The 23,425-nt window shown below is 37.9% G+C and overlaps 1 protein-coding gene across 1 annotated transcript; it reads left to right on the top strand.

The window, feature by feature from the left end:
- Window positions 1-5,962: 5,962 nt before the first annotated feature.
- LOC104417873 (squalene synthase-like) lies at window positions 5,963-14,597 on the top strand. Its single transcript, XM_039316495.1, has 14 exons — window positions 5,963-6,157; window positions 8,737-8,779; window positions 9,300-9,389; window positions 10,301-10,376; window positions 10,987-11,056; window positions 11,711-11,854; window positions 11,935-12,039; window positions 12,236-12,382; window positions 12,871-12,946; window positions 13,261-13,349; window positions 13,856-13,947; window positions 14,062-14,107; window positions 14,218-14,287; window positions 14,374-14,597. Exons 1-13 carry the CDS (start codon window positions 5,963-5,965, stop codon window positions 14,284-14,286), a joined length of 1,242 nt encoding a protein of 413 aa, XP_039172429.1. The 3' UTR covers window position 14,287; window positions 14,374-14,597.
- Window positions 14,598-23,425: the final 8,828 nt, after the last annotated feature.

The following is a 23,425-nucleotide window of genomic DNA, read 5'->3' as shown; positions in this document are numbered from 1 at the left end:
TTACTAAAATGTTGATTTTATGATCCAAACTTTGAATTTTTTTCAAAATTTTTGTGAACAAAGTGACGTAATAATTGATTAGGAAATTTTTGTGCAAAAAGTTAAATTTTTAACCGAAGTTGACTTTTAGTCAAAAATTGACAAAAAAGTCAACTTTTTGAATTTTTGGGTTTTCTTTGGAAATAAGTAGGAAATTACCTACAAATGATAGGTCAGAGAAAATTAAATGAAAAATGAAATATTTTGTTCAGAATGAGCTCCATCGTAATAAAAAACCATAATCTCGAATTTTTACCTTTAACAACGCATTAGCTAAAAATTAAATGTCAACAGATTCTATGCATCGTCCATGGTTCCCTTTGCATTTTAACTATAGTCCTAACATATTTTTATGCTGGTGAGCGATCAATTAATATTGAGTCCATGTCACTATAGTTTATTAAAATTCCCTCGAGAAGAAAATGTGAAAGATCTCATAATTTAATCTCTCATGTGAATTAGATGAAGATAAGACATTTGCGCATATCTTTGTTTATTCTAAAACTTGATAAATAAGGAGGCGTTTTTCACCTGCGAGACATGGCATATCTTTGTTTATTCTACTTTTTACCAAATTTTGCTCGCTCACCTCCCATATCCAAGGCTTCAAATTCTGGTGATAATCTTAATTGAAAATATTTGCACATGTGTTCTAATCATAGTAAAATTGGTGACTAGTGAATACGTCACTTTCAAAACCCTCAAAATTCTATATTCAAATTAGTGCAGATCTAAGAAATCTCCATTTGAACCAATCACAAATATCTTCCAATTTCTCGAAAGCGCGTGCCGCCCTTCCTCTACCAACCTTGGATTCCCCAATTTGTTTATATATTCCATCTTTAACTTTGGGGAATAAAAAATTATGGACCATTTCTTTCTTCTTTCTTTTCTTGAATAAACAAAGATTATGGGTTGTTAAGTCGTGAATAATAGAGTTGACCGTATTGCATATGCATTGATGCATGCACTGACTGAAGAGTAAAGGGAAGAACAAGATCAATTTGTATGTTTTTTTTTTTCCTTAAACGTCTAGGAGCGAAACAAAAGCGTTTGTGTAGATTCTAGTTTGCACCTCATTCTAGTTTTCCTTTTCTTTCATCATAGGGTAAACAGTATTCTAAGCCAAAGATTTTTTGCTTTAGTATTATCTGGTCGATGGAGTTGCTAAGATAATTGATGAGTACTTTTTATCATGATTAGTTATAACACATGGAACACGTGTTTGATTCTCTATGCCATCAAGTGCTGATAATTCCAGATACGAATCATCATCAATTCGATTTTTGGCTTGAGTGTTATTTGGTCGATGGAGCTACTGAGATGATTGGTGAGCACTTACTTTACTTATCTAAAGTGGATATTCTTGTCATATAAAAATTGAGACTTCTCAATAGCTAAGGCCGAGGTCGTTCGAGGTGGTTTAATATCGGAGTGACCTCAGGCCAAAGTCCCCGTGCACCAACCTCAGTCCAAAGTCCTATATCCAAGGTTGCACCAACCCGTGTCCCAGCCCCAGTGCTAGATCAGTATCTTCCTCGCATAAGACCGTCGTCAATGCTGTGGCTACCATTGTGGCCAGCTCGCTAGTCATCGCCACAATCTTCTTCTTCACGTATTAAAGGCGGGGCCAATATCGCGGCTCACCAGAAGCAAGAGGTTTTTGCGCCAATGTGCCACGTTTATATTTTCGAAGCTTCGAAAATGAATTTCACAAGACCAAACTACATGCATATGGATCAACTCAAAAGCATAGAGCAAGGCCTTTGGTGAAAGGACACTTGCAATAATTCAGTATCAACTATACCGAAACTTTCGCTCGTGTCCTTCGTCTCGACACTATTAGTGCTTTCATAGTCTTAGCAACGTTATAGAATTGGCAAACTATCACATAGATAAAAAGTCAGGATTCCTAAATGGATATCTTTAAACAAATATATAAATGGACATCTTCAAAAAGAAATGTATATGGAACAACAGCCAAGCTTTATCACTAAAGGCAAAGGAGAAAAGGTCATAAGCCTCCAAAGCACTCTACACAGGTCATATTGATGAATGCATCCCCAAGCTGAATTCATTTTGGAGCTACCATAAAAATTCCAAAATATTTACAAGGAACAAAAGAATATTGCATTTGTTTATCGCATACATGCACAAGCTAAGCTGCTTAGTTCCACCAACGGTGACTAGGCAGACTTAGTTGACAATAGGAGCAGTGCTACTTGTCACACATTCTCACTACGTTTGCAATATTCTCATGGGCATCCAAGAAGCAGACTCAATAGCATACGAAAGCTGGATACCTCTTGTCTGCTACCATTGCTAGTAAGCATTATGGCTTCCAAAAATACTAGAAAACTTCAAAGAAGCACTAACACAACCTATTGTGATATTTTGCGACAACAAATTTGTGATCGCAATATCTAAAAATCAAATTTTACACGAAAGAACTAAACTTATTGCTATCAAATATCACTTCAATTGAGAAGTGCAAAATGAAAGAGATTGAGCTCAAATATTAAAAAATTGATTATCTAATTGTTTGACATAGTAATGTTACCACAAGCTAAGTTCAAGATATTGCGAAGCATGTTAGGAGGATCGTAAAAATTGATTAAGGGGGAGCGATGAAATCATGATCTAGAAAAGCATGGACTCTAGTTGCTGAGGTTTGTGATGACTCCTAGTATTAGTAATAATTGAATTTTGTGGACGGTGTTTTGCAGAAAGAAAAAAACATAGAGATATTCCACATGTGTTGAGCCGGTTACTGATCTATAAGCAAGGGGTGATGTTCGGATGAGTAAGTACTCTGACAAACCAACCGAGAAAAGCTCATCCACTCATGTTATTACAAAAGTAAGCAATAGAACAATAAAATAAACAAAAAAGAAAATAGATCAGTAGATTTACATAATTCAATCCCTATGACATACATTCATGGGAAGAATAGCAACGAATTCTACTATAGATAAAGTGATATAGTGTAGATTATAATCACAGTCGAGTTAGTTTAATTATATCTAATAACTCACGCAACATTTAGCCCCATAATTCTTCACGTAATAATCTCTTAATCTCATAGAATAATTAAACACAAATTCTCACCAAAAGAATTTAATTGGCTTGAATATTTGTGTATCCTCACCAGGATGTAATCACCACAAAATTCACGATGAAAATTGCCTCTCCACATCAACAATGTGCCGACAAGAGCCATATATATATATATTATATTATAATCATTTGTCCTGCTTTTGAGGAAGTGCAACATTTGGTCATCAAAGATAGGCAGGGTTAATGGAGAAGAAAATAAAAGCAAAGTGGGATTCAGTCAACAAAGTTCAATCATGGACTTTCTTCTTCACTTTTTCTTTGGCCGAGTCCAAAACTAACACGATTTCCATACATTTCCCTAGTGCAGTAGATTTCTTTTTTTCTTTATTTATTAATTTCTAAAATTCAGATTTTCATTTTTGACTAAAACTTGAGCATAATTTTCACACAAATACACAAACACTATGATATAATTTTTTGCCAAAAAACTCATGATGAAAATTGCCTCTGCACATCAACAATGTGCCCACAAGAGCCATACATAATATATATTATATTATAATCATTTGTTCAATCATGGGCTTTCTTCTTCACTTTTCCTTTGGCTAACTCAAAACTTACACGATTTCCATACATTTCCCAAGTGCTGTAGATTTCCTTTTTCTTTATTTATTAATTTCTAAAATTCAGATTTTCATTTTCGACTCAAACTTGAGCATAATTTTCACACAAATACACAAACACTATGATATAATTTTCCGCCACAAAACTCACGATGAAAATTGCCTCTGCACATCAAGAATGTGCCCACAAGAGCCATATACAATATATAAATTATATTATAATCATTTGTTCAATCATGGACTTTCTTCTTCACTTTTCCTTTGGCCGACTCAAAACTAACATGATTTCCATACATTTCCCTAGTGCAGTAGATTTCTTTTTTCTTTATTTATTAATTTCTAAAATTCAGATTTTCATTTTTGACTAAAACTTGAGCATAATTTTCACACAAAAACACAAACACTATGATATAATTTTTGCCAAAAACTCATGATGAAATTGCCTCTGCACATCAACAATGTGCCCACAAGAGCCATACATAAGATATATTATATTATAATCATTTGTTCAATCATGGACTTTCTTCTTCACTTTTCCTTTGGCTAACTCAAAAACTTACACGATTTCCATACATTTCCCAAGTGCGGTAGATTTCCTTTTTCTTTATTTATTAATTTATAAAATTCAGATTTTCATTTTCGACTCAAACTTGAGCATAATTTTCACACAAATACACAAACACTATGATATAATTTTCCGCCACAAAACTCACGATGAAAATTGCCTCTGCACATCAAGAATGTGCCCACAAGAGCCATATATAATATATATATTATATTATAATCATTTGTTCAATCATGGACTTTCTTCTTCACTTTTCCTTTGGCCGACTCAAAAACTAACACGATTTCCATACATTTCCCTAGTGCAGTAGATTTCCTTTTCTTTATTTATTAATTTCTAAAATTCATATTTTCATTTTTGACTCAAACTTGAGACATAATTTTCACACAAATACACAAACACTATGATATAATTTTTTGCCACGAAACTCACGATGAAAATTGCCTCTTCACATCAACAATGTGCCCACAAGAGCCATATATAATATATATTATATTATAATCATTTGTTCAATCGTGGACTTTCTTCTTCACTTTTCCTTTGGCCGACTCGAAAACTAACGCGATTTCCATACATTTCCCTAGTGCAATAGATTTCCTTTTTCTTTATTTATTAATTTCTAAAATTCAGATTTTCATTTTCGACTCAAACTTGAGACATAATTTTGCACACAAATACACAAACACTATGATATAATTTTCCTTTCCTTATCCCATTGTTGCTGTATTGCCAGTAAAATCCACACACACATACCCTTGCACATTGACTTCAAAAACTAGCAAGGGGCAACAACGATAGGACATCTTGAAGAGCCAAGCAATAATTGCTGACCAGCTAATCTTATGTTACAAAACTTTTGGATTCCATATTAAGATAATCTTGTTTTCTTGAAACTACTTAATTTCCTAGGTTGTTATCAAAAATCACATACAGCACAAAGCGAGAAAAAAAAAACTTAAGTCAATCTAGTCGAGGCAAATGATATGAGAATAAATGAATGAAATCATTATACACAAACTAATAATGAAGTTACTCTTAGCATAGCCACATAACCATGCCCAAAGGTCAATTTGGAGCAATCTTGGAATTTTTTCTTGCCATAGGATTAGCAATTAGCTCTATGAATGTTCAGGTCACCGCTTGGGAAACAATCACAAATAGGTTTCTACTCCTCATCAAAGACTTGGGAACTTCCCTGACCTGCTGCAAACTAATTTTCAAGCAGCTCCAATCTGAAATTTGGTTCCCCCGGGGAGTTGGAGGGAGAATTCCAGTTTTTAGTAAGACACGTCACAACTTGAGTTTTTTATGAAAGTGCACTCGACAAGGTTAGAGGTCCATGAGGCAACTGGACTAGATGAGGTTAGAGGTCTTTTGGAGATAAGTTGATCTGTGATTGTTTCATCACTCAAAATGAAAATCACGTTTTTAACGCCATGAACACCGAAAAAGCTGTGCGGTACCATGATTTAAAGACATTAAAGGATACTTCGACGAGTATATAACATCGTTTATTCCAAGCCCAGAGACTTCATATTTGACCATTCTGGTTTGCTCTCCTACAAAAACCTCCCCATTAGCTTTTGCCAAATTCAATCTCTGTTTTCTCCGATCTCGAGTTCAGAGAGAGAGAGAGAGAGAGAGAGAGAGAGAGAGAGAGAGAGAGAGAGAGAGAGATATGGGGAGTTTGGGAGCGGTTTTGAAGCATCCGGATGAACTCTACCCACTGTTGAAGCTGAAAATGGAGGCGAGGAATGCCGAGAAGCTGATCCCTCAGCAACCTCATTGGCGATTCTGCTACTCCATGCTCCGCAAGTTCTCCAAGACATTCGCTTTCGTCATCGAACAACTCCCCACCGAGCTTCGCGATGCGGTAACTGTGGTTTTCGATTTCAAAATTCTTTTTATAATATTTAAATATTAAAGTACATCTTTATATAACAATTTAAGCTTTTAAAAGAGTTAACAATCGTCTCACAAAATCTCACATGCTGTCAAAACATCCTAAGTTTTAGGTCCAAAACTTTTACTTCATTTAGTTGCTTAACAAAAATGTACCAAAAGCCAATTTTCCAAATGCTGTTTGTTTTGAACAAATACTCGAAAAGTTAAATTACTTTATCTAGATACAAAATCATTTTCCCAAACCTTCTTTCAAGCGCACCCAGTTGTTGTGCCTGCTGCCAAAAACAGCAGGTGCGATCACTTAAATAAAGCTAAGGATCAATGTCTTATGCGAAGATTAATTCTTTACTCTCACAACACTACCTGAAAACTTCCCCATAATTTACTTAAAAAGACTAGACAACAGAATCGAAAATTTAAAGGGTTACGCTCGTTTAGGTTGCATGCAAATAGCTTGATATTTGTAGGGGACAACCCAGAGGATATTAATTATGTTAATGATGACTTAAAACCATTAAGCTGTCAGCGGCTTTATGTGTAGCCTCAAAAATTCATCACCGTGCTTTGATACGCATTCCAATTCTAGGCTTCTAGCAACCCCTCATTTTTGTGATTCTTGCTTCACCATCATTTTCATGGAGAATTATGATGATTTATAAACGTGTCAGCCATATATATTTCAATAATTTTTTTGGAAGTTTCTTTACAAATATAGATCCCTCTGCCGTAATATCCACCATGTCTTGCAGTTAAATTGTGTATAAAGTGGCCACAAATGTATGGTGGAATATATATTTTTTTGGGAAGGATAAACTTATTTCAATTGTGCTAGTTCGGTTCTAAACCCCTTTTTTTATCAATTAAATTCTAAACTTTTTGCATTGATACATATTCAGTCCATTTGACCAATTTGCCCAATTGGCACTGACTTGGACTATGGCCGCCCTACATGGCATGGCCGGTACCAACGTAAACAATTTTAAATGTTTTTTATTTTTTCCTTTTCTCCTTTTCTTTCTCTTTCGTTTGTATTTTTCCTACCATTCTTCTTTTTCCTCTACCGATCGCCAAGGGTTGGTCAAGGGAGCCTTCGCAAGAGGGTTGGGTGAGGCATAGCTTCAATAGCCCTCACCTCTGGCTAGAAAATAATAAATAAATAAAGGAAAATTTTTAAAATATTATTAAAAATTGTTCATGTCAGCACCAACCAAGCCACGTAGGATGGAAGGCATCCATGTCGGCCTGGCTGGCCAAAATTGGTAAGATAGGCTAAATTAACACAATTGTAATAGGTCTAGGACTTTTTAAATAATTGTCCTTATTTTTTTCGATCAATGATTTATAGTAATATATTTAAAGAAAAATCAAATATTAAATGAAAGGTGATCCACCATGCTTTTGAAATTGTTCAAATATTTATTGTGGTTAAAATCTCTTTATTTGGTGCGTTATTTGTAGTAACGGATTTCCAAATCAGTTTTCTTGAGTTGGTAATGTAGTCTTGTTGAGTCATACACGCTCAATTAGTAAAATTTAGTAAGAGATGAGTCAATATGAATTTCTCAGTTATTTAAATATCGTTGAGATATTGACACACACTTATAGGTTTTTTTTTTCCTCTAAATAATGGGGAATGATATGGTTAATCTTACACACTTTTTGATAAATTCCCCTAAAATCAATTCTACACGCACTTTTCTCTCTCATGTGTGCGAGTCCCCGTGAGCAGTCCCTCCTTCTCCTCCTCCTCCTCCTCCTCCTCCTCAGATTTTACTGTTTAACATATTTTTTTTTTCTAAAAATCTCTTCCTCCTCCTCAGATTTTACCGTTTAACATATATTTTTTTTCTAAAAATCTCTTCTTCTTTTTAACAAAAGCTAATTGAGATATTCATACACATGACTAATGAGTAATGAGAAGAAGACAATACATGTACCCCTTTGTAGATTGGATAGAAGATCACCTAGTCGTTCAGAAAACAAAGAAAAAAATTATCTAACAGCTAATTTTTGTAAAACATGGGAAGCCTAAAAGAATACGATAATTTTTAAATTTGCAAGAAAAAGAAACTATAATTAAAATGGATACAGGAGAATTTACTCCTCGGCCCCAACTCCCTTTTTATACGCGCCTCCTACCGCAGGGACAATATGTCATGCGTCCGTGTGAAAGTGCATATTACTAGCTAACCCATTTAAATTAGCTAATCACTTTTTTCTTATCCTATTGTTGAATCTGAGAAGTCAAAGAAAAGTGCTATGGGCACTTCAAATCGAAGTATGATCTCGAATGGAACTGCGTGATATTACTGCTAATGCCAATGCAATGCTCATCTATAGATTTATGCGGTTATTTCTTGTTTTCTCTTTATATTTTCTCCTACCTCAATTATGTTGTCTGCTAATCCAAATGCAAAAATGTAAATAAACTGTTAGATTAGTTAGTGCAAATGCCACTCACAGCCAATGCAAATTTCAGTAGAATTATTAGATTAGTTTCTCTCAATGTGCTTTTATCTCTTTAACTTTTCTTTTGCATTTTTGCAGGTGTGCATACTCTATTTGGTCCTGCGAGCCCTCGATACAGTTGGTTTGTCCTATAACACTGCTTTAGTTCTCTGTCTTTCATTTGCAAGATATTATGCTGTTTATCAAACATGTGCATCTGTCCTAAATTACCCTCACTCCTTTGGCACTTCTAGTTGGTTAATTTGAGCCATCTATCCCTTGTATGTCGAAGGTTTACTATAACGCAAACCCACCGAGGTTTCCTTTTTATGTTGATAACATTCATAGAAAAGTCTGTGTAGGTTAGAGTGAGTTATTCACGTTTAAACTCGAGTGTCTTTGTCACCACTAACCATCATAAATGGAAGTGGAGTTTGCTATGCTCAAGTTATTAAGGTCCCAGTTGATTTATCATATAATAATGTTTTTGCTTATATTTAATCCATTAATTAATTCATAAAAGAATCCGTTTCAGGATTAGTCCTTAATTCCTCCACCTAGTTCTTGTTAGTATCACATTGAATAACTGTTTCCAGCTCCATATAGACATTAGTATGTGATTTTGTGCTGGAATCTTATTTCTTCTAATGCTCCCTCTCCAGAGGATGACACAAGCATACCTGTTGATGTCAAAGTGCCTATCCTGAAAGCTTTTCTTCAGCACGTGTTTGATAAGGAGTGGCATCTTTCATGTGAGTTAAACATGCTATCATGCTACCCTTTCTTTCCAGTTGAAGCTTTTGGTGATCTAAGACTGGTTTTCCCTCCATTTAAATCCTTGGTTCAATATTCTTGTCCTTTCCCGACCTTTACATAAAATTCAGGAAGCATGAGTTAGTTATTTTGTCGAAAAACTTTGTTTGACTTGTCTCTCTTAATGTAACCTTGTAGAAATATGTTTGTGTGTATGTGTAGATAATTGACGTCCTCCACATTTTGCATTAAGAATGATCGTCAAAGCTACATGGAGATTCTATCTTTAACAGTATCTTGGAGCAATTTTCCATTGTTTGAAACTGACTTCAAATTGACTGAAATAATTTTCTATAACACTGCTATTCGAACAACATATATCCACAATATTTTGCCTCTACGTTATGATTCTACATGAGAACCTCTACAAATAGTCTCATCTACATTTCTTACTTGTGCGTTCTTTTACTGACTTCTTTAAGAACCAACACTAAAGTAAGATAAACACTCTCTTGCTATGAAAAATTCTTGTGTTATTTCCAGCATATTAAGAAATTGGACAACCAAGCATAGGGTAACGATTGTCAATATATTTCTGATGTCAAGTTGGAAAATAAGGTGTTTCTTGGTTATTTAGATTCCATCATGCCACTGATTTTCTCCAACTGGCAATTCTTGGGGCATGCACAACTTGGTTGGGAAAGCTGCTTTAAGTTGCAACTGTTGTTATCCTCTAATTTTTATTATTGTTTAGTTATATTGCTGTCTTAGTTTACAGACAATCTGTAAATGGTGCTTATCCAGAAGTCTGTGTTGCCTATATGAAGAAGTTGGAGCTGGGCACCGAACTATTTAGCTGCCCAGAATTTTATTTTCTTCACTGACTTTATATTTTTATTGCCATATTAAGGTGGTACAAAAGAGTGCAAGGTTTTAATGGACCAATTTCATCATGTTTCAACGGCTTTCCTGGAGCTTGGGAAAAGGTTACTAACTTGTGATTTCTTTATTATTTTGATGTGAACAACTTTTGTGAGGTCAGGATGTTCTCTTCTTCAACCTGATCTTCTTTAGCCTCTCAACATAACCATGTGTGTTTCCTTTACCAACACACCTAACCATGATAGTTCCGCAACCATATTATCATTGTCTACCAAATGTTCTTTCCAACCCATTTTTCACTTTCATGGAGAATGAAAATTCAAAACCAACCCACCCGTGGACAACGCGGGTGGTATTTGCTCTCTCCTACAACGCTGCAGTCGAGAGTTTGAATCCCCCCGTTGTCAACACAATTTAAATGGGGGGCCCTGGTGGTGGGTTGCTGGGCTAGTCTCCCCCGAGGTTTACATATAAATAGTGAATTACGACGACGTCCAATGGTGCCACTGGGCATCGGAGTGGCACCATCGGACGGTGTGACCTTGATTAGCGTAAGCAAAAGGGAGTCTCCGGCGATTCCTTGGTCACCAAAAAAAAAAAAAATTTCAAATCCAAACTTTCCTGCAATTGACCCAAAATTGTTTAACCGCTTCTATTGATTGATGTGTTGACTGCTTTTCCTTTATAAACTGTAGCTTTTGTTTATACTTGCAGGTATCAAGAGGTAATTGAGGATATTACTAAAAGAATGGGAGCAGGAATGGCAAAATTTATTTGCAAAGAGGTTTGTGATCTTGTCATGTGATACTCCTCATATTTTCCAAGACCCTACTTTGTAAATAGCCAAGCTGAAGGAACTCTTACACGCATTATAGTATTTAGTTGGTTTGGACTTGGTCAGTATATAGCTAGTGCATAATCCTTTCATGAGGAGATTCCTTGCCTCCAATGGTTGAAGATGAATACAATATTTTTCAGTACCAGTATAAACCTTTTATTTATTGAATGGCTGCACATATAATGGCCAACGGGTAGCCCATCCGGCTGTTTACTATGACCATGGTGAAGTAAGGATTTGACCTTAGCTGTGTGGTTCTACTCCTTAAAGAATTCACTCCCTTACAGAAAATGAACTCATCTAGAAGCGTATCATTCAGCCTTAATGACCGTTCTTCCATCTTCCAAGGTTCACACGCTTGTGAACTGACTATTGACTCTGACACGTGCCTTGTTTATGGTAACTGATCTGGCTGGATTGGAATGGATTTGATCAAATACTATCATGAAAAGAATTTAAGAGCTGTAATATGCTTTTGCACAAAGCATTTCAAGGCTAGTTGTAGTCTTGCACTTTTTGGAAGAATTGCTTGTAGTGGAGATTAATCTGTTTAATGGGTCATTCCTACAAAGAGTTCCACTAATTTCTTCCCTATTGCAGGTGGAAACAGTTGATGATTACAATGAATATTGCCACTATGTGTCAGGACTTATAGGTTTAGGTCTGTCAAAGCTTTTCCATGCTTCTGGAGCTGAAGATTTGGCACTAGATTCTCTGTCCAATTCAATGGCTTTGATTCTACAGGTACTTGAAAGACACTGAGTTTCATGTACTTGGCCACATATTTTGGATTTCTAACATTGTTTTATGGATGTAAATATCAGAAGCAAGACATTATTCGAGATTATTTGGAAGATATCAATGAGATTCCAAAGTCACGCATGTTTTGGCCTCATCAGATTTGGGGTAAATATGTAAACAAACTTGAGGTAATGCCTCTTCAACATGAGTCAGGATGATTAAAGGCTTACATAGAATGCGCTTTAGCCCTTTTATCATATAATTGATTTTCCATCACCTACTTTGAAGATGAATTGCTAAGATATTATGCACCTACAATGCTGAATTTCACGCCATTTGCACATCCTTATTTTCTCTTTTTTGTAATTGGCCCTATCTACATAGGACTTGAAGTATGAGGAGAACTCAGTGAAGGCAGTACAATGTTTGAATGAGATGGTAACAAATGCTTTGACACATGTTGAAGACAGTTTGACATACATGTCTGCTTTAAGGGATCCTGCGATATTCCGGTTTTGGGCTATTTTTCAGGTACATTATCAATTCTTCAAGACAACAGTGTTTCTTATCTATGAATAGGAGTTGTTGCCTTACATCTATCCTATATATTAAAAATATTGAAGGTAGCTATCGATCTAAAAAAATTTCGTACATAAAACTTGCCTTAGAATTTTCTCATGAACATACCACAAGCCAAATCTCTGCACTTCTTCCCGTACCCCCCTCTCACACACATTTGCACGCGTGCATAGCAAGTGCACAGACACACAAGTTGTTCCTTTCTCTCTCCTTGTGCGCACATGTGGGCACAAGATTTGGTTTCACACATTGACTTTACAAAATTTCCCTATTATAATCAGTTGTTCACACTTCTGAACTCACTTTTCATAATCTTAAGACTTTCTGTACATGGTTCATTTGTTTTCATGACGTTGAATGTTGATATTTTCTTTTTGATGCCATTAATCTTTTGATTATCTGGGAGAAGCTCCTCTGCCAACATTTTCTGCTTTTTCTAGATAATGGCGATTGGAAATTTAGCTTTATCCTACAACAATATTCAAGTTTTCAGAGGCGAAGTAAAGATCAGGTTAGGTAAGAAAATAATTTGCTGATATTTTCTTTCATCATTGAAATTAGAGCTATCCTAGACATGATGAAATAATTAGGCATACTGAAGAGCTTGAATGGCACTAGGCATGTAGAAGATACTTTTACACCATGAAGTAATGAGGCATAATGAAGAACTAGGTCCAGGCATGACAGAAATAAAGCTTGTTAGACTATCACCATTCATCATTTGTCAAGGCTTTGTCTTTCCATGAGCCTTTGTACATTTGTTTATGTTCTGTAGTAGCTCTGAGATAATAATTCTTCAGTTGTTCCATTTGTCTACCTATACTATTCAGGTCTTGCTGCTAAAGTTAGGTATCACACGAGGACAATGGCTGATGTTTATGGTGCTTTCTATGATTTTTCTTGTATGCTAAAGTCCAAGGTATGAAGTCAAAAGCTAGAATGCACCATCTTTTATACATGTATTTTAATTATTTCTAACTTGAAAATGTAGTAGACCTTATAACCTGCAAAATCTTCTCTGATTTGAGTGGATATACAACAAACCAAATTGTATGTAAAGGCTAGCTATCTTGAATCCGAAATGGACGTGACAACGCTCCATTATGCCTGTGAAGTGAAAAAAAAGAAGAAGTTTTGACTTCTGCAAAGATATTTTTGCATGAGGAACCACTTCCTTTAGTGGTAGCTTTAATAGCAGAAGGGATTATAACTTAAGTCTCAGAAGCGTTGCGGAATTTCTCCCTTCTACTTCTTGACTGTGGGGCAGAATATTCTTGATGATTTGTTAATCCAACTTTTGGCCACAATAGTAGTTGATGCTTTCATTTGTTCACTTGCTTTTCCATCTCCATGCTTTTCACACTATGATTTTTTAACATACAGACTGAGACATTACTCACCAAATTATGCCTTTGGCTTCCATAGGTTGACAAGAATGATCCTAATGCCACCAAAACATTGAGCATAATCGAGGGTATACAAAAGGCTTGCAGAGATTCTGGTCTCCTAAACAAAAGGTTCCTCTCTCTCTCTCTCTCTCTCTCTCTCTCTCTCTCTCTCTCTCTCTCCGTGGAGTGGATATTGATTATGCCTTTCTACTTAAAACAAATTTCGTTTGTAAATTTTGACAGGAAATCATACATCCTTGCGACTAAACCCACAAATAGTTCTATCCTGGTGAGTTTACAACCATTCATCTCACATTGTTTGGCTGGTCTTGGAAATATGTGTTGAATAGCAAACCAAACAAAAGAGAGAACAATAGCTTATGACGATCTAAATTGCAGGTCTCCGTTTTGCTCATTGTACTGGTAATAGTTGTCGCTCATCTTTCTGCAAGCCAATCGAGTAACTAATGTGAGTTCTTTTAGCATGATACGTTCGACCTAAGATTGCTCCAACCTGATCTTATCATTGTCCAACAACTTTTTTTTCTTGTGCAGATTGCTTTGTGGGAAAACCAGCAAGTGATGGAGATAGTGTCGCTACAGATGCATCTATCGTAGAATTATGCTTTTATATATATTTTTATCCTGCGTTCCGATGTGTGCTATTTATACATGTTTGAAGCATCCGAACATAATTGACAAATTCCTATTTTCAATTTTAAACTGTTTTTCTTCTGGAACATGTGATCCCGAGCCATCTAAATATTAAATTGAATCTACTCTTCTCGGCTTCCTGTATTTCGTGGGAAGCTAAAGGATTTTGGTCTTTCTGAAGCTACTATACTTTTGCCCATTTACAATAAATTACTACAGAACTAGGTGTTTTGACATACGGAGTTTCTATCTTTGGTGAATTGGCTTGGAATTCTATTGTAACATCTTCAAATATTTTCCTAACAGTCCTTCAGGCTGTACAAAACAACTAAGTCATATTTGAGAATGGATTCGATGATACCTTTGATTGGTAATTTCACTTTGATTATGGTCATAGCGGCTTACCTCAAAGAAAACTTTGTGAGAAGAGTCATACTTAGGGTGCGTTTGGGAAGACTTTTGGGGAAAGTCATTGAGAAAATGTAAAGACCTTTGAGCTAAAAGGGTTTTTGGAAATGCAAATTGTGTTTGGTAAATCGTATTTGTAAAATTCCATTGTAAAGTATGTTTGAGCAAAACAGTGTTTGGACAAATTAACTGTGTAAAAGACTTTTGTCATTAAAAAACAAGAAAAAAAAAAAAGAATTGGCCGGTTACCGCTGGCGAGGGGTAGGCGGTCCGGCGAGGTCTGGCATGGGGTAGGCGGTCCGGCGAGAAGAAGGCGGCCGACGAGGGTCGTGCAACCAGATTGAACGGCCCCCGGCGACCTCCGCACCGAGGTCGCGCGGCGGTGGGTCACGCGACCTTTCCGGTGAGGGTCGCTGCGACCCGCATCGTTGCGGAGGTCGTCGGGGCCGCTCGATCTGGTTGCGGCGACCCCAATCACGACCAGATCGTTGACAGATCGTGCGATCTCGATCGCTCGATTTGGGTCGCCGGAGGTTGCGCAGCCCGATCTCGGGTGGCGGCAACCTCCAGGGACCTAGATCTGCGCACGATTTGGGTCGCCGGAGGTCACGTGGCCCAGATCTGGGTCGCGGAGACCTTCGGTGACCCAGATCTGCTGGGCGTCGCAGCGTCACCAGGGTTGTAGCGGTCTGCTGCGACCTGTCCGGGTGGTTGCCGAGGTTGCAGCGGTCGCGACGACGTGACTCGCAGGGGGTTGCCAAGGTCACGCGACTAGCCACTGACGGTCGCCGTGACACACTGGCCTCTTGCCGCCTCTGTCCAGCTCGTCACCGGCCCCTCACAGCTTGGCGCAACTTCGCCGGCCAACCTCAACGAAGAAGAAGGTGAATAGTTACGAGGATAAAATCAGAAAAACGAAATGTTAGCGAGGACATTTATAGAAAAAAAATAATTGTCTTACTCTCCATCAGCCTTCCGAGAAGGCTGAATGCCCAAGGCAGCCCTGGGGTGCCTTGGGCTTTCCGCCTTAAGGCAAGTAAAAAAAAATCTTCCCAAACACTTTCTCCTTGGCCCAAAGGCCTTTAGCCCCCAAAGGCCCTTGGGAAAGTAGTTCCCAAACGCATCCTTAAGTCGAGAACTCATGTTTAGTTTAACTTTTTCATCCCCTTCCACTATTTAAGCGTTACATACTCTGCCAATCAACCAAAAAAAAAAAAAAAGAAGACCTATATTAATTTTACAGTATGTATTAGTATTTTTTTTCTTAATCATGACATCAAAGCACTTTACCTAAATCTGCTCTAAAAATTTGAGCTGTGCTTATTCGTTCGAAGTTATAATCCGAATGTTTCACCAAACAAGCAAAAAAAAAAAAAATCTTTTGGAAAGGGATGGATTGAATTGAATATGCAAAAATCATGAAAGTTTCCTTTGTTTATTCTGGACATGAATATAAATGTCTTGAAATGTAATGGAATTGAAAATGCAATAGCTAGGAATCTAAAGTGCTAGAAAGATTGATAAACATATTGCACGAATCACCCGCTGTGTTGGCTCTGCTAGATAAGGCCCCGTTGATTCTTGCCCTCAAGGTGAGGGGTTCGAAACCCAGGGGAGGCACTTGGTGCCTTAACCGCTTACACGGGGTGGTGGTTCCCTTGTGCGGCCCCAAGGTTTGCCCGCCGGCTACCGGCTGTACGGGGTTCCCTAGATCATTATAAAAAAAAAAAAACATAAATATGCACGAACACGAGTTATGTGATTAATTGAGCGAACCTTTGCAAAACAGTTATTGATTTTGTATATACAAATAACTTCCTAGCCCCACTTGCAGTTACTGGTAGAAAGTTAAAATCTCTAGACACAATCTCCTATTATCTAGCAATGATTATATGCAAGACGTAACAAATCTCGAGACTATTGGTGTAACCACTCAGTAATTGTGCATTCTTGTCGATCCACTATCTCTTTCTTCAACTAACGTGTTGGCAAACCTCTATAACGTTCATTATTAGTACTTCCTTACTAATAAACCAAGATCTCAGATCGCTTGCTATAAATGACCTGGTCGATTAATTTCGCTCAAGCTTTAATGACTTTGTATAACTTCTACTTTGTGTGTCGTTAATTTCCTTCATTACTAGTTAATAATCCAAAAGTTAGTCATATTATTTGTGTCAATAAGGAAACCTTAACCCTATAAGATTGACTTAGGGACTGTTGCGACCTACCCCTCTAGGCCTTACAATCCCAAGAAATAGGTTTTAGAAGCATTTGTTTATAAAGTCAATCCGAACAGCTCGTACAAATGGAAATCTCAAATGAAATGCCAAAAAACCCCTCAGACGGATATAAAATCTGAATGGCACATACGAACGGCAGTTTTGAATGGGTTCTCCAATTTGTTAACAACACAAACAGATTGTTAGTTATAAACTCGAGTCCTCTCAAACTCATGCTTCATGTGACCACATTTCATTTTAAATTGTTACACCGCCTAAAATTATTATGTAGGAGTTGCCACTTTTTTGTTGGGGGCCAACTAGAAACCCAATCAAGGGTTGAGAGACCACCCATGATTTTCACAGAACTAGAGACTTCATGGGTTGGGGGACTTGACTTATGCTCAAGATTTCTATTAGCACCATTTCGATACTGATGAGTAAAGTTGTTATCTAAAGTGGTCATACAATTTTTGCAAGTCAAAAGATAGGTGATCACACATAGATGGTTCATGTGTACCATTTCTATACTAACTATCTAAAGTACAAAAATGAAGCACACAAGTAATTGAAATGACAGAGCTGGAAAGTAAACACCCAAATAGTTTAAAGGTATCACAAGAAAAACCTAAACAAACAAATTTAAGTGCGAGAAAGGAAAACCCACAACTTGTCGGACATTTATATAACGCAAAAAGGGACACGAGACATATGTTAGGAAATGAATATTACAAATAAAAAAGGTTAGATCAAACATCAACCATCCACCATCCACCATCTTCATCCCTTCGGGTTAGCACCTCCAAGAATTGCCTTTTGGACCTATTCTAATTCTCAACTAATGCTAAACTAACATATAAGATCATACAACATACATCAATGAACTCAAGCGAGGACAATCAATACGATGAATTGAGGAAATGCACTCAACCAATCAAACATGGCCTTGAGATCGGCCTTTGATTTGCATACGTCATCCCTTCTTAAGACACCTAATCAATTAAATTCATGATCATCAATAATTAATTATTACTTGTGTTCACAAGTGGTAATTAAGGTTGAATGGTCCTAATTTGGGTCTAGGTTATCCCAAAGGTTCCCTACTTGGTCATGTATCGCACTTAAATCATCCATCTAAAAATCACATGCATTTGAGAGAAAAAGCAAGCACTCAAGTCATACGGCCTTGATTCTCAACCAATCTATCAAATGAGAGAGCAATTAATTAAACAATCACATATGCCAAGTAATATGATCATGCAATGCAAAACAATGACAAACAAATACAATCAAACAAAGGAAATGTGATTCACTTGATGCGAAAGTAAGTTTGTGAACAATTTGCAAAGAAGGGCTCAAGTTCCAGAAAATTGCAAAGAGGGACATAAACTTTCTATATTTACATATAAGTCACTAAGAAGAGTAATTTGCAAGTTCCAGTCATTTGACAAGCATAGATAACAATTTTATAGGATATTGAGCAAGTTCAATGTCCTTGGCAAATGGATTCGAGAACCGAATGCGGATAATGTTAGCACACTGATTGGTCTCCTTGGACCATCAAACGAATATCAAATCCAACAAAATTAGTATCAAAACGAAGTTTGGGAAATACCAAACAACTTTGTTGAAGAAAGCTTTTCAAGATTGGCATCATGAATTTATAATAATTTTCACAAAAGCCCCGCAACTTCGGAAGGGTTGGCAAAAATAGTAAACATGTTTGATATTTTCTGAAATATTTCGACAGTGAAGTTCAGCACATATCATTAAGGACAGACAAATCACAGCAGCAACTAGGCCCAATTTAAGCATGCTCGACTTATCCTAATGTGTTCCAATCCTCATGAAAATTTTATATGTTGTTCACAAAGATGTAACAAGCGATATTTCATGAAGAAACCATTTCCAGATTCACAACACGTAGTTTTAAAAAAAATCGAGGAATCAGTGTAAGACAATTAGTAGCACAAAATGGCAGTAGGAAACAAGTTTATTCTATGGCCTATCGGCCCTACTAATTATGCTGAAACATTTTTAAATTTTATATGTTATATACTTACATGTTGTGAACAAATTTCAAGGAGACACCGATTTAAAATTTGATCCATAAAAAATCGTATGAAAATGGCAAATGGCAAAGGTCACTGGAACATGACATGAAAACAGAAGAAAATTTTCCAGATTTTAGTTCGGTCTTGTGAAAAATATTAGACCTAGTAAACGATCTTCAAATCATGCAAATAAGATGTCAAACAAAGCTTATGATGTCTCCTACAAATCTCTAGAAGGCCTCCGTTGACACTTAAATTTTGATTAGGTTATTAATTAGGTCTTAATTTCTTTTATTTTTCCTTTTTCAGATAATAAATAATAAATAACAAAAACAACAAAAAAATTCAATAAAAACAAAAAGAAAACAAGAAAAAACTTAAGTAGCAACCCATTGGGACTAGGCCTTGCGCCCAGCCCCTTTTTCCTTCCGCATGGGCCCTCAGGCCCATTCTCTTCCTTGGCCCGGCCCTCCCTACTTGTCTTCTTCCTCATCTGTCTTCTTCCCCAACTGGATAAGCAGCACACGCCGAAGACAAGGACGCGCGCGATGCCGGAATGGAGAGGGAGACGGCAGCGTACAATTGAGTGGACGCGTCTTCAATGCAAGGCAGCCTAGCTAGAGCCACCTCAGCGGATGAGATGCCAATTCGGCCAGTGGAGGCTGTTCGACTTGCGAAGATCGGCGATCGAAAGGTTCCGACGACCGCCCCCTTGCCTATAAATAGGCCTCTCCGATGACACCAAGACAGACACGAAAGCGGCAAAGGATTGAGGGCTGCAGATCTTCGAAACCTCCCACTGAGAGACTTCAAAAAGGGGGGCCGAGGACGAGCAGGCCAAGATCTGAGAGCTCGCGGTCGGAGAGGGAGAGAGCACGACGAACTCAGAGATTTCCCTTGAGAGACTTCAGGGGAGATCAAAGAGTGAGCATGCGAGAGAAATCCGGTCGCGAACTCAAACGACCTCCCTTCAAGAGACTTCGGGGGAGGTCGACGACAAGCGAACCCGGAGAGAGAGGGTCGAGCTAGGTAAGGAGCTGAGGTCGAGGTCCAATCTGAAGATCTAGGGGCAAGAAGGCCTCCGCCGCACACTAGGCCATCGTCGTCGCCATCCACTCCCCTCTGCACCATCGCCATACGATCGTTACTGCTCGCCATCCATCGTAGCCCCCTGTCACTGCTACTATTCACCGCCTCGTTGTGCCGTTGTTGCAAACAGGTAACAGTAGTTGCTGCCGCCGCCCCCAGACGCGTCATTGCCGTTGTCTTTCCTCGAAACCCTATTCGCCGCCACGTCTTGGTCATCATTGGCCTCCGTGCTTGCTGCAACCATGATGTGCGCCTCGTCTCCATCCGCTATGTCGCTGCTGCTCGAACACTCTTTCCCCTTGTCTCTGCCGCAGCCGCATAAGCCCGGCTGCTGCTGGGACGCTCCCCCTTCGTCGTCCGTTGCGGTCGCTGGACTGTGAAACAGGCGGCGACTGCAAAGTCGGGTCAACCGGGTTAGATATGGGACCTGGTACCCTAGGGTTTCCTTAAACGGGTTGGGTCATCGGGGCGGATTTGGAACTCGGCTAGGCATTCTTTTTTAGGCCCAATTCTAGTGTGTGGGCTGAGTTTTGTAAAAAAAATCTAGGCCGAGCCCGTGTCGCAGCCCATTTGCGTTCGGGCGAACGGCTGGGTCGGACCCATCCTGTGATCCGACTCGGGTGGTTAAATATATTATATTATATTAATATAGTAATATTTTTAAAATAATATAAAAAATAATTAATTTTCCAAAAAATCGAAAAAATAAAAAATATCATATTTTCCCAAAAAAGGCTAAAAAACCAGAAAAAGCCAAAAAAGACTTATATTTTCCAAAAAGATCAAAAATCCAAAAATGCTGTTTATGTAAAAAAAAAAAAATGAGAAGAAAACCTAAAAAATGTTTTTTCTCCACAAATGCATGGAAAATCCCTTAAACATCCAAAAGGCCTTAAGGTTTAAACAATATTAGGTACCGAAAGGAGATTAGTGATTAACTAGGTAATTAAGTCCCCGATCATAATTTCTCTGATTGCGTAGGAGCGAGTATTTCTCCTGATATTTCACTTGGGTTTCTAATCGACCCACCCCAAACTGATTAGTGGCGATTTCATTTTAAAATTGACTTACAAGTTAAAAATTTGAACCATTAAGTCGCGAATTGGTGGACTTGGGAGAGTTCGAGCTAAAATAGACCTAGTTGAACCATTAGCCTCTGCAAGGTGCCTGCCCCGATCGGGCGCCGAAAAACAAGAAGTCGCGATAGCTTGGCGACTCCGCTGGGGATATTTGAGGACTTAGGCCATTTTATCTTGTTTAAGCACTTTACTGATTTGTTTTGTTTTTTTCTTTATGCAAGTTAGTAGCTTAAATGTTTATTTTAATTTTGGTTAAAATAGATTGTTTTGTGATTATAAACTATTGTGCATGCTTTACTGTTTTAGCACTACACGTGGCACACACCACCTCCGGCCATCGGACCTGGGCCGACATAGGATATTTATGATGGTGTTAAGAAAGATACGGCTTCGAACGCGAGACTACGTTATGAGATTGCCTTTCTTTTCCCCAAATTTCTCTAGCCAAGGTTAAGAGGGTACGCTGCTAACGCGAGACTACGACGGGCGGATACCTTTTTAACCAAACCTTCTTAGTTAGAAATCGAGCCGCACATATCATGCGCATGTCTATGTGATTATCATCAATTTTCTCATGAGATGTAAGTTTTTTTCGTGTACTTTGCAATTTACTTACTTTCCTGCATATATTGAGCAGTCCATGATTAGTCTAGGATTTAATATCACGGTCATTTAAATTTGGAAGTAATTGTCATAAAATTTAAAAAAAAAAACTTTTGCAAAAGAAATTACTTTCAGTTGATGTTTTTATTCTCAAGCATGTTACAAAGTCCCTTTCTGCAAGAATTTTCGTTTGCTTCAAAATCGTTTGCTTCAAAAGGGATAGAAGTTTATTTTCAAAATTTGTTGCAATTCATACTTTCTTTGCCTTTCAAATTGAGTATCTTTCTAGTCCATGCAAACATGTCACATGCCTTTTTTCAATCTATGCTTAGGAAATCTTCTACATGTACAAACTTTTCATAAACAAACAAAAGGGTAGGATTAGGTTGTCATCGTGGATTGACTCCCTATTTACGCCTTGTATTCACACACGCTTGTTTATTCATGACTAGGTAATCACGGAACGTCAACGTTCGCCAATCCAGACTCGTTCAAAAGCAAGAGCAAGAATGGCCAAAGAAAATGTACCAAGCCGTATTGCGGTCGTGGAAAGTGAAATGAAGCAAGTCTTCAATGTGCTTCAACAACCTTCAAAGCAAATAGACTCCATCCAGGGCAAACTCACTCCCGCCTCAGCCTCAATCAAGGTATTGTTGCCACAATCATCTACTAGGGGTGATCAAGGTGGAAATATTGACGATAATATGCCTAAATTAAAGGATGATCCGCACCAAATCGTGATTGAGAAAGCGAAGCCAGGCAGTTTGTCTAAAACTGAGCATGACAAACGCCTCGAAAAGCTTGAGGAGAGGCTGAAACAACTGCAAGGCCTCCAAGATCCTACTTTGACAAACCTCTCCATTTATTCCAATGTCAAAATGCCGGAAAAATTCAAAATGCCTGAGTTTAAGAAGTACGATGGCACGACTTGCCCTAGGGCTCATTTGCAAATGTACTTGGTTCGAATGACCCAATATGTTAATAATGCACCATTAATGATCCAGTTGTTCCAATCAAGTCTAATAGGCCCTGCCCTGAGGTGGTACATTACAAAGAACATGAATCTCCTCGAAACATGGAGCGAAGTGAGTGAGGCATTCTTCAAGCAATATAAGTTTATAATGGACATTACCCCTTCTCGTGAGGATCTTGAGCGTACTGAAAAGAAAAAGCACGAATTGTTCAAAGAATATACTATTAGATTGAGGAATCTGGCAGCCCAAATCAGTCATAAACCAACCGATTTCGAGCTGAGAAAGATGTTTATCAAAACCCTCCCTTACGAGTACCGCAATCGAATGGTAACCACGATCGCCAAATCATTTAATTAACTCATTCTAGTAGGGGAGAAAATCGAGATAGGGTTGAGGGATGGTTGGTTCACTGAACCTGCATCCACGGGTAGGTTCAACATGAAGAAAGATAAAGAACCCCGGTAGATGTCAATGCGACCTACAATCATTCTCCAACAATTCAGACAAGTGCAAGACAAGAATAA

Source organism: Eucalyptus grandis, chromosome 7 (assembly GCF_016545825.1).
Source record: "Eucalyptus grandis isolate ANBG69807.140 chromosome 7, ASM1654582v1, whole genome shotgun sequence".
Taxonomy (NCBI): domain Eukaryota; kingdom Viridiplantae; phylum Streptophyta; class Magnoliopsida; order Myrtales; family Myrtaceae; genus Eucalyptus; species Eucalyptus grandis.
Note: the sequence above shows the minus strand (reverse complement) of the source record. Positions and strands in the feature narration are given on the sequence as shown.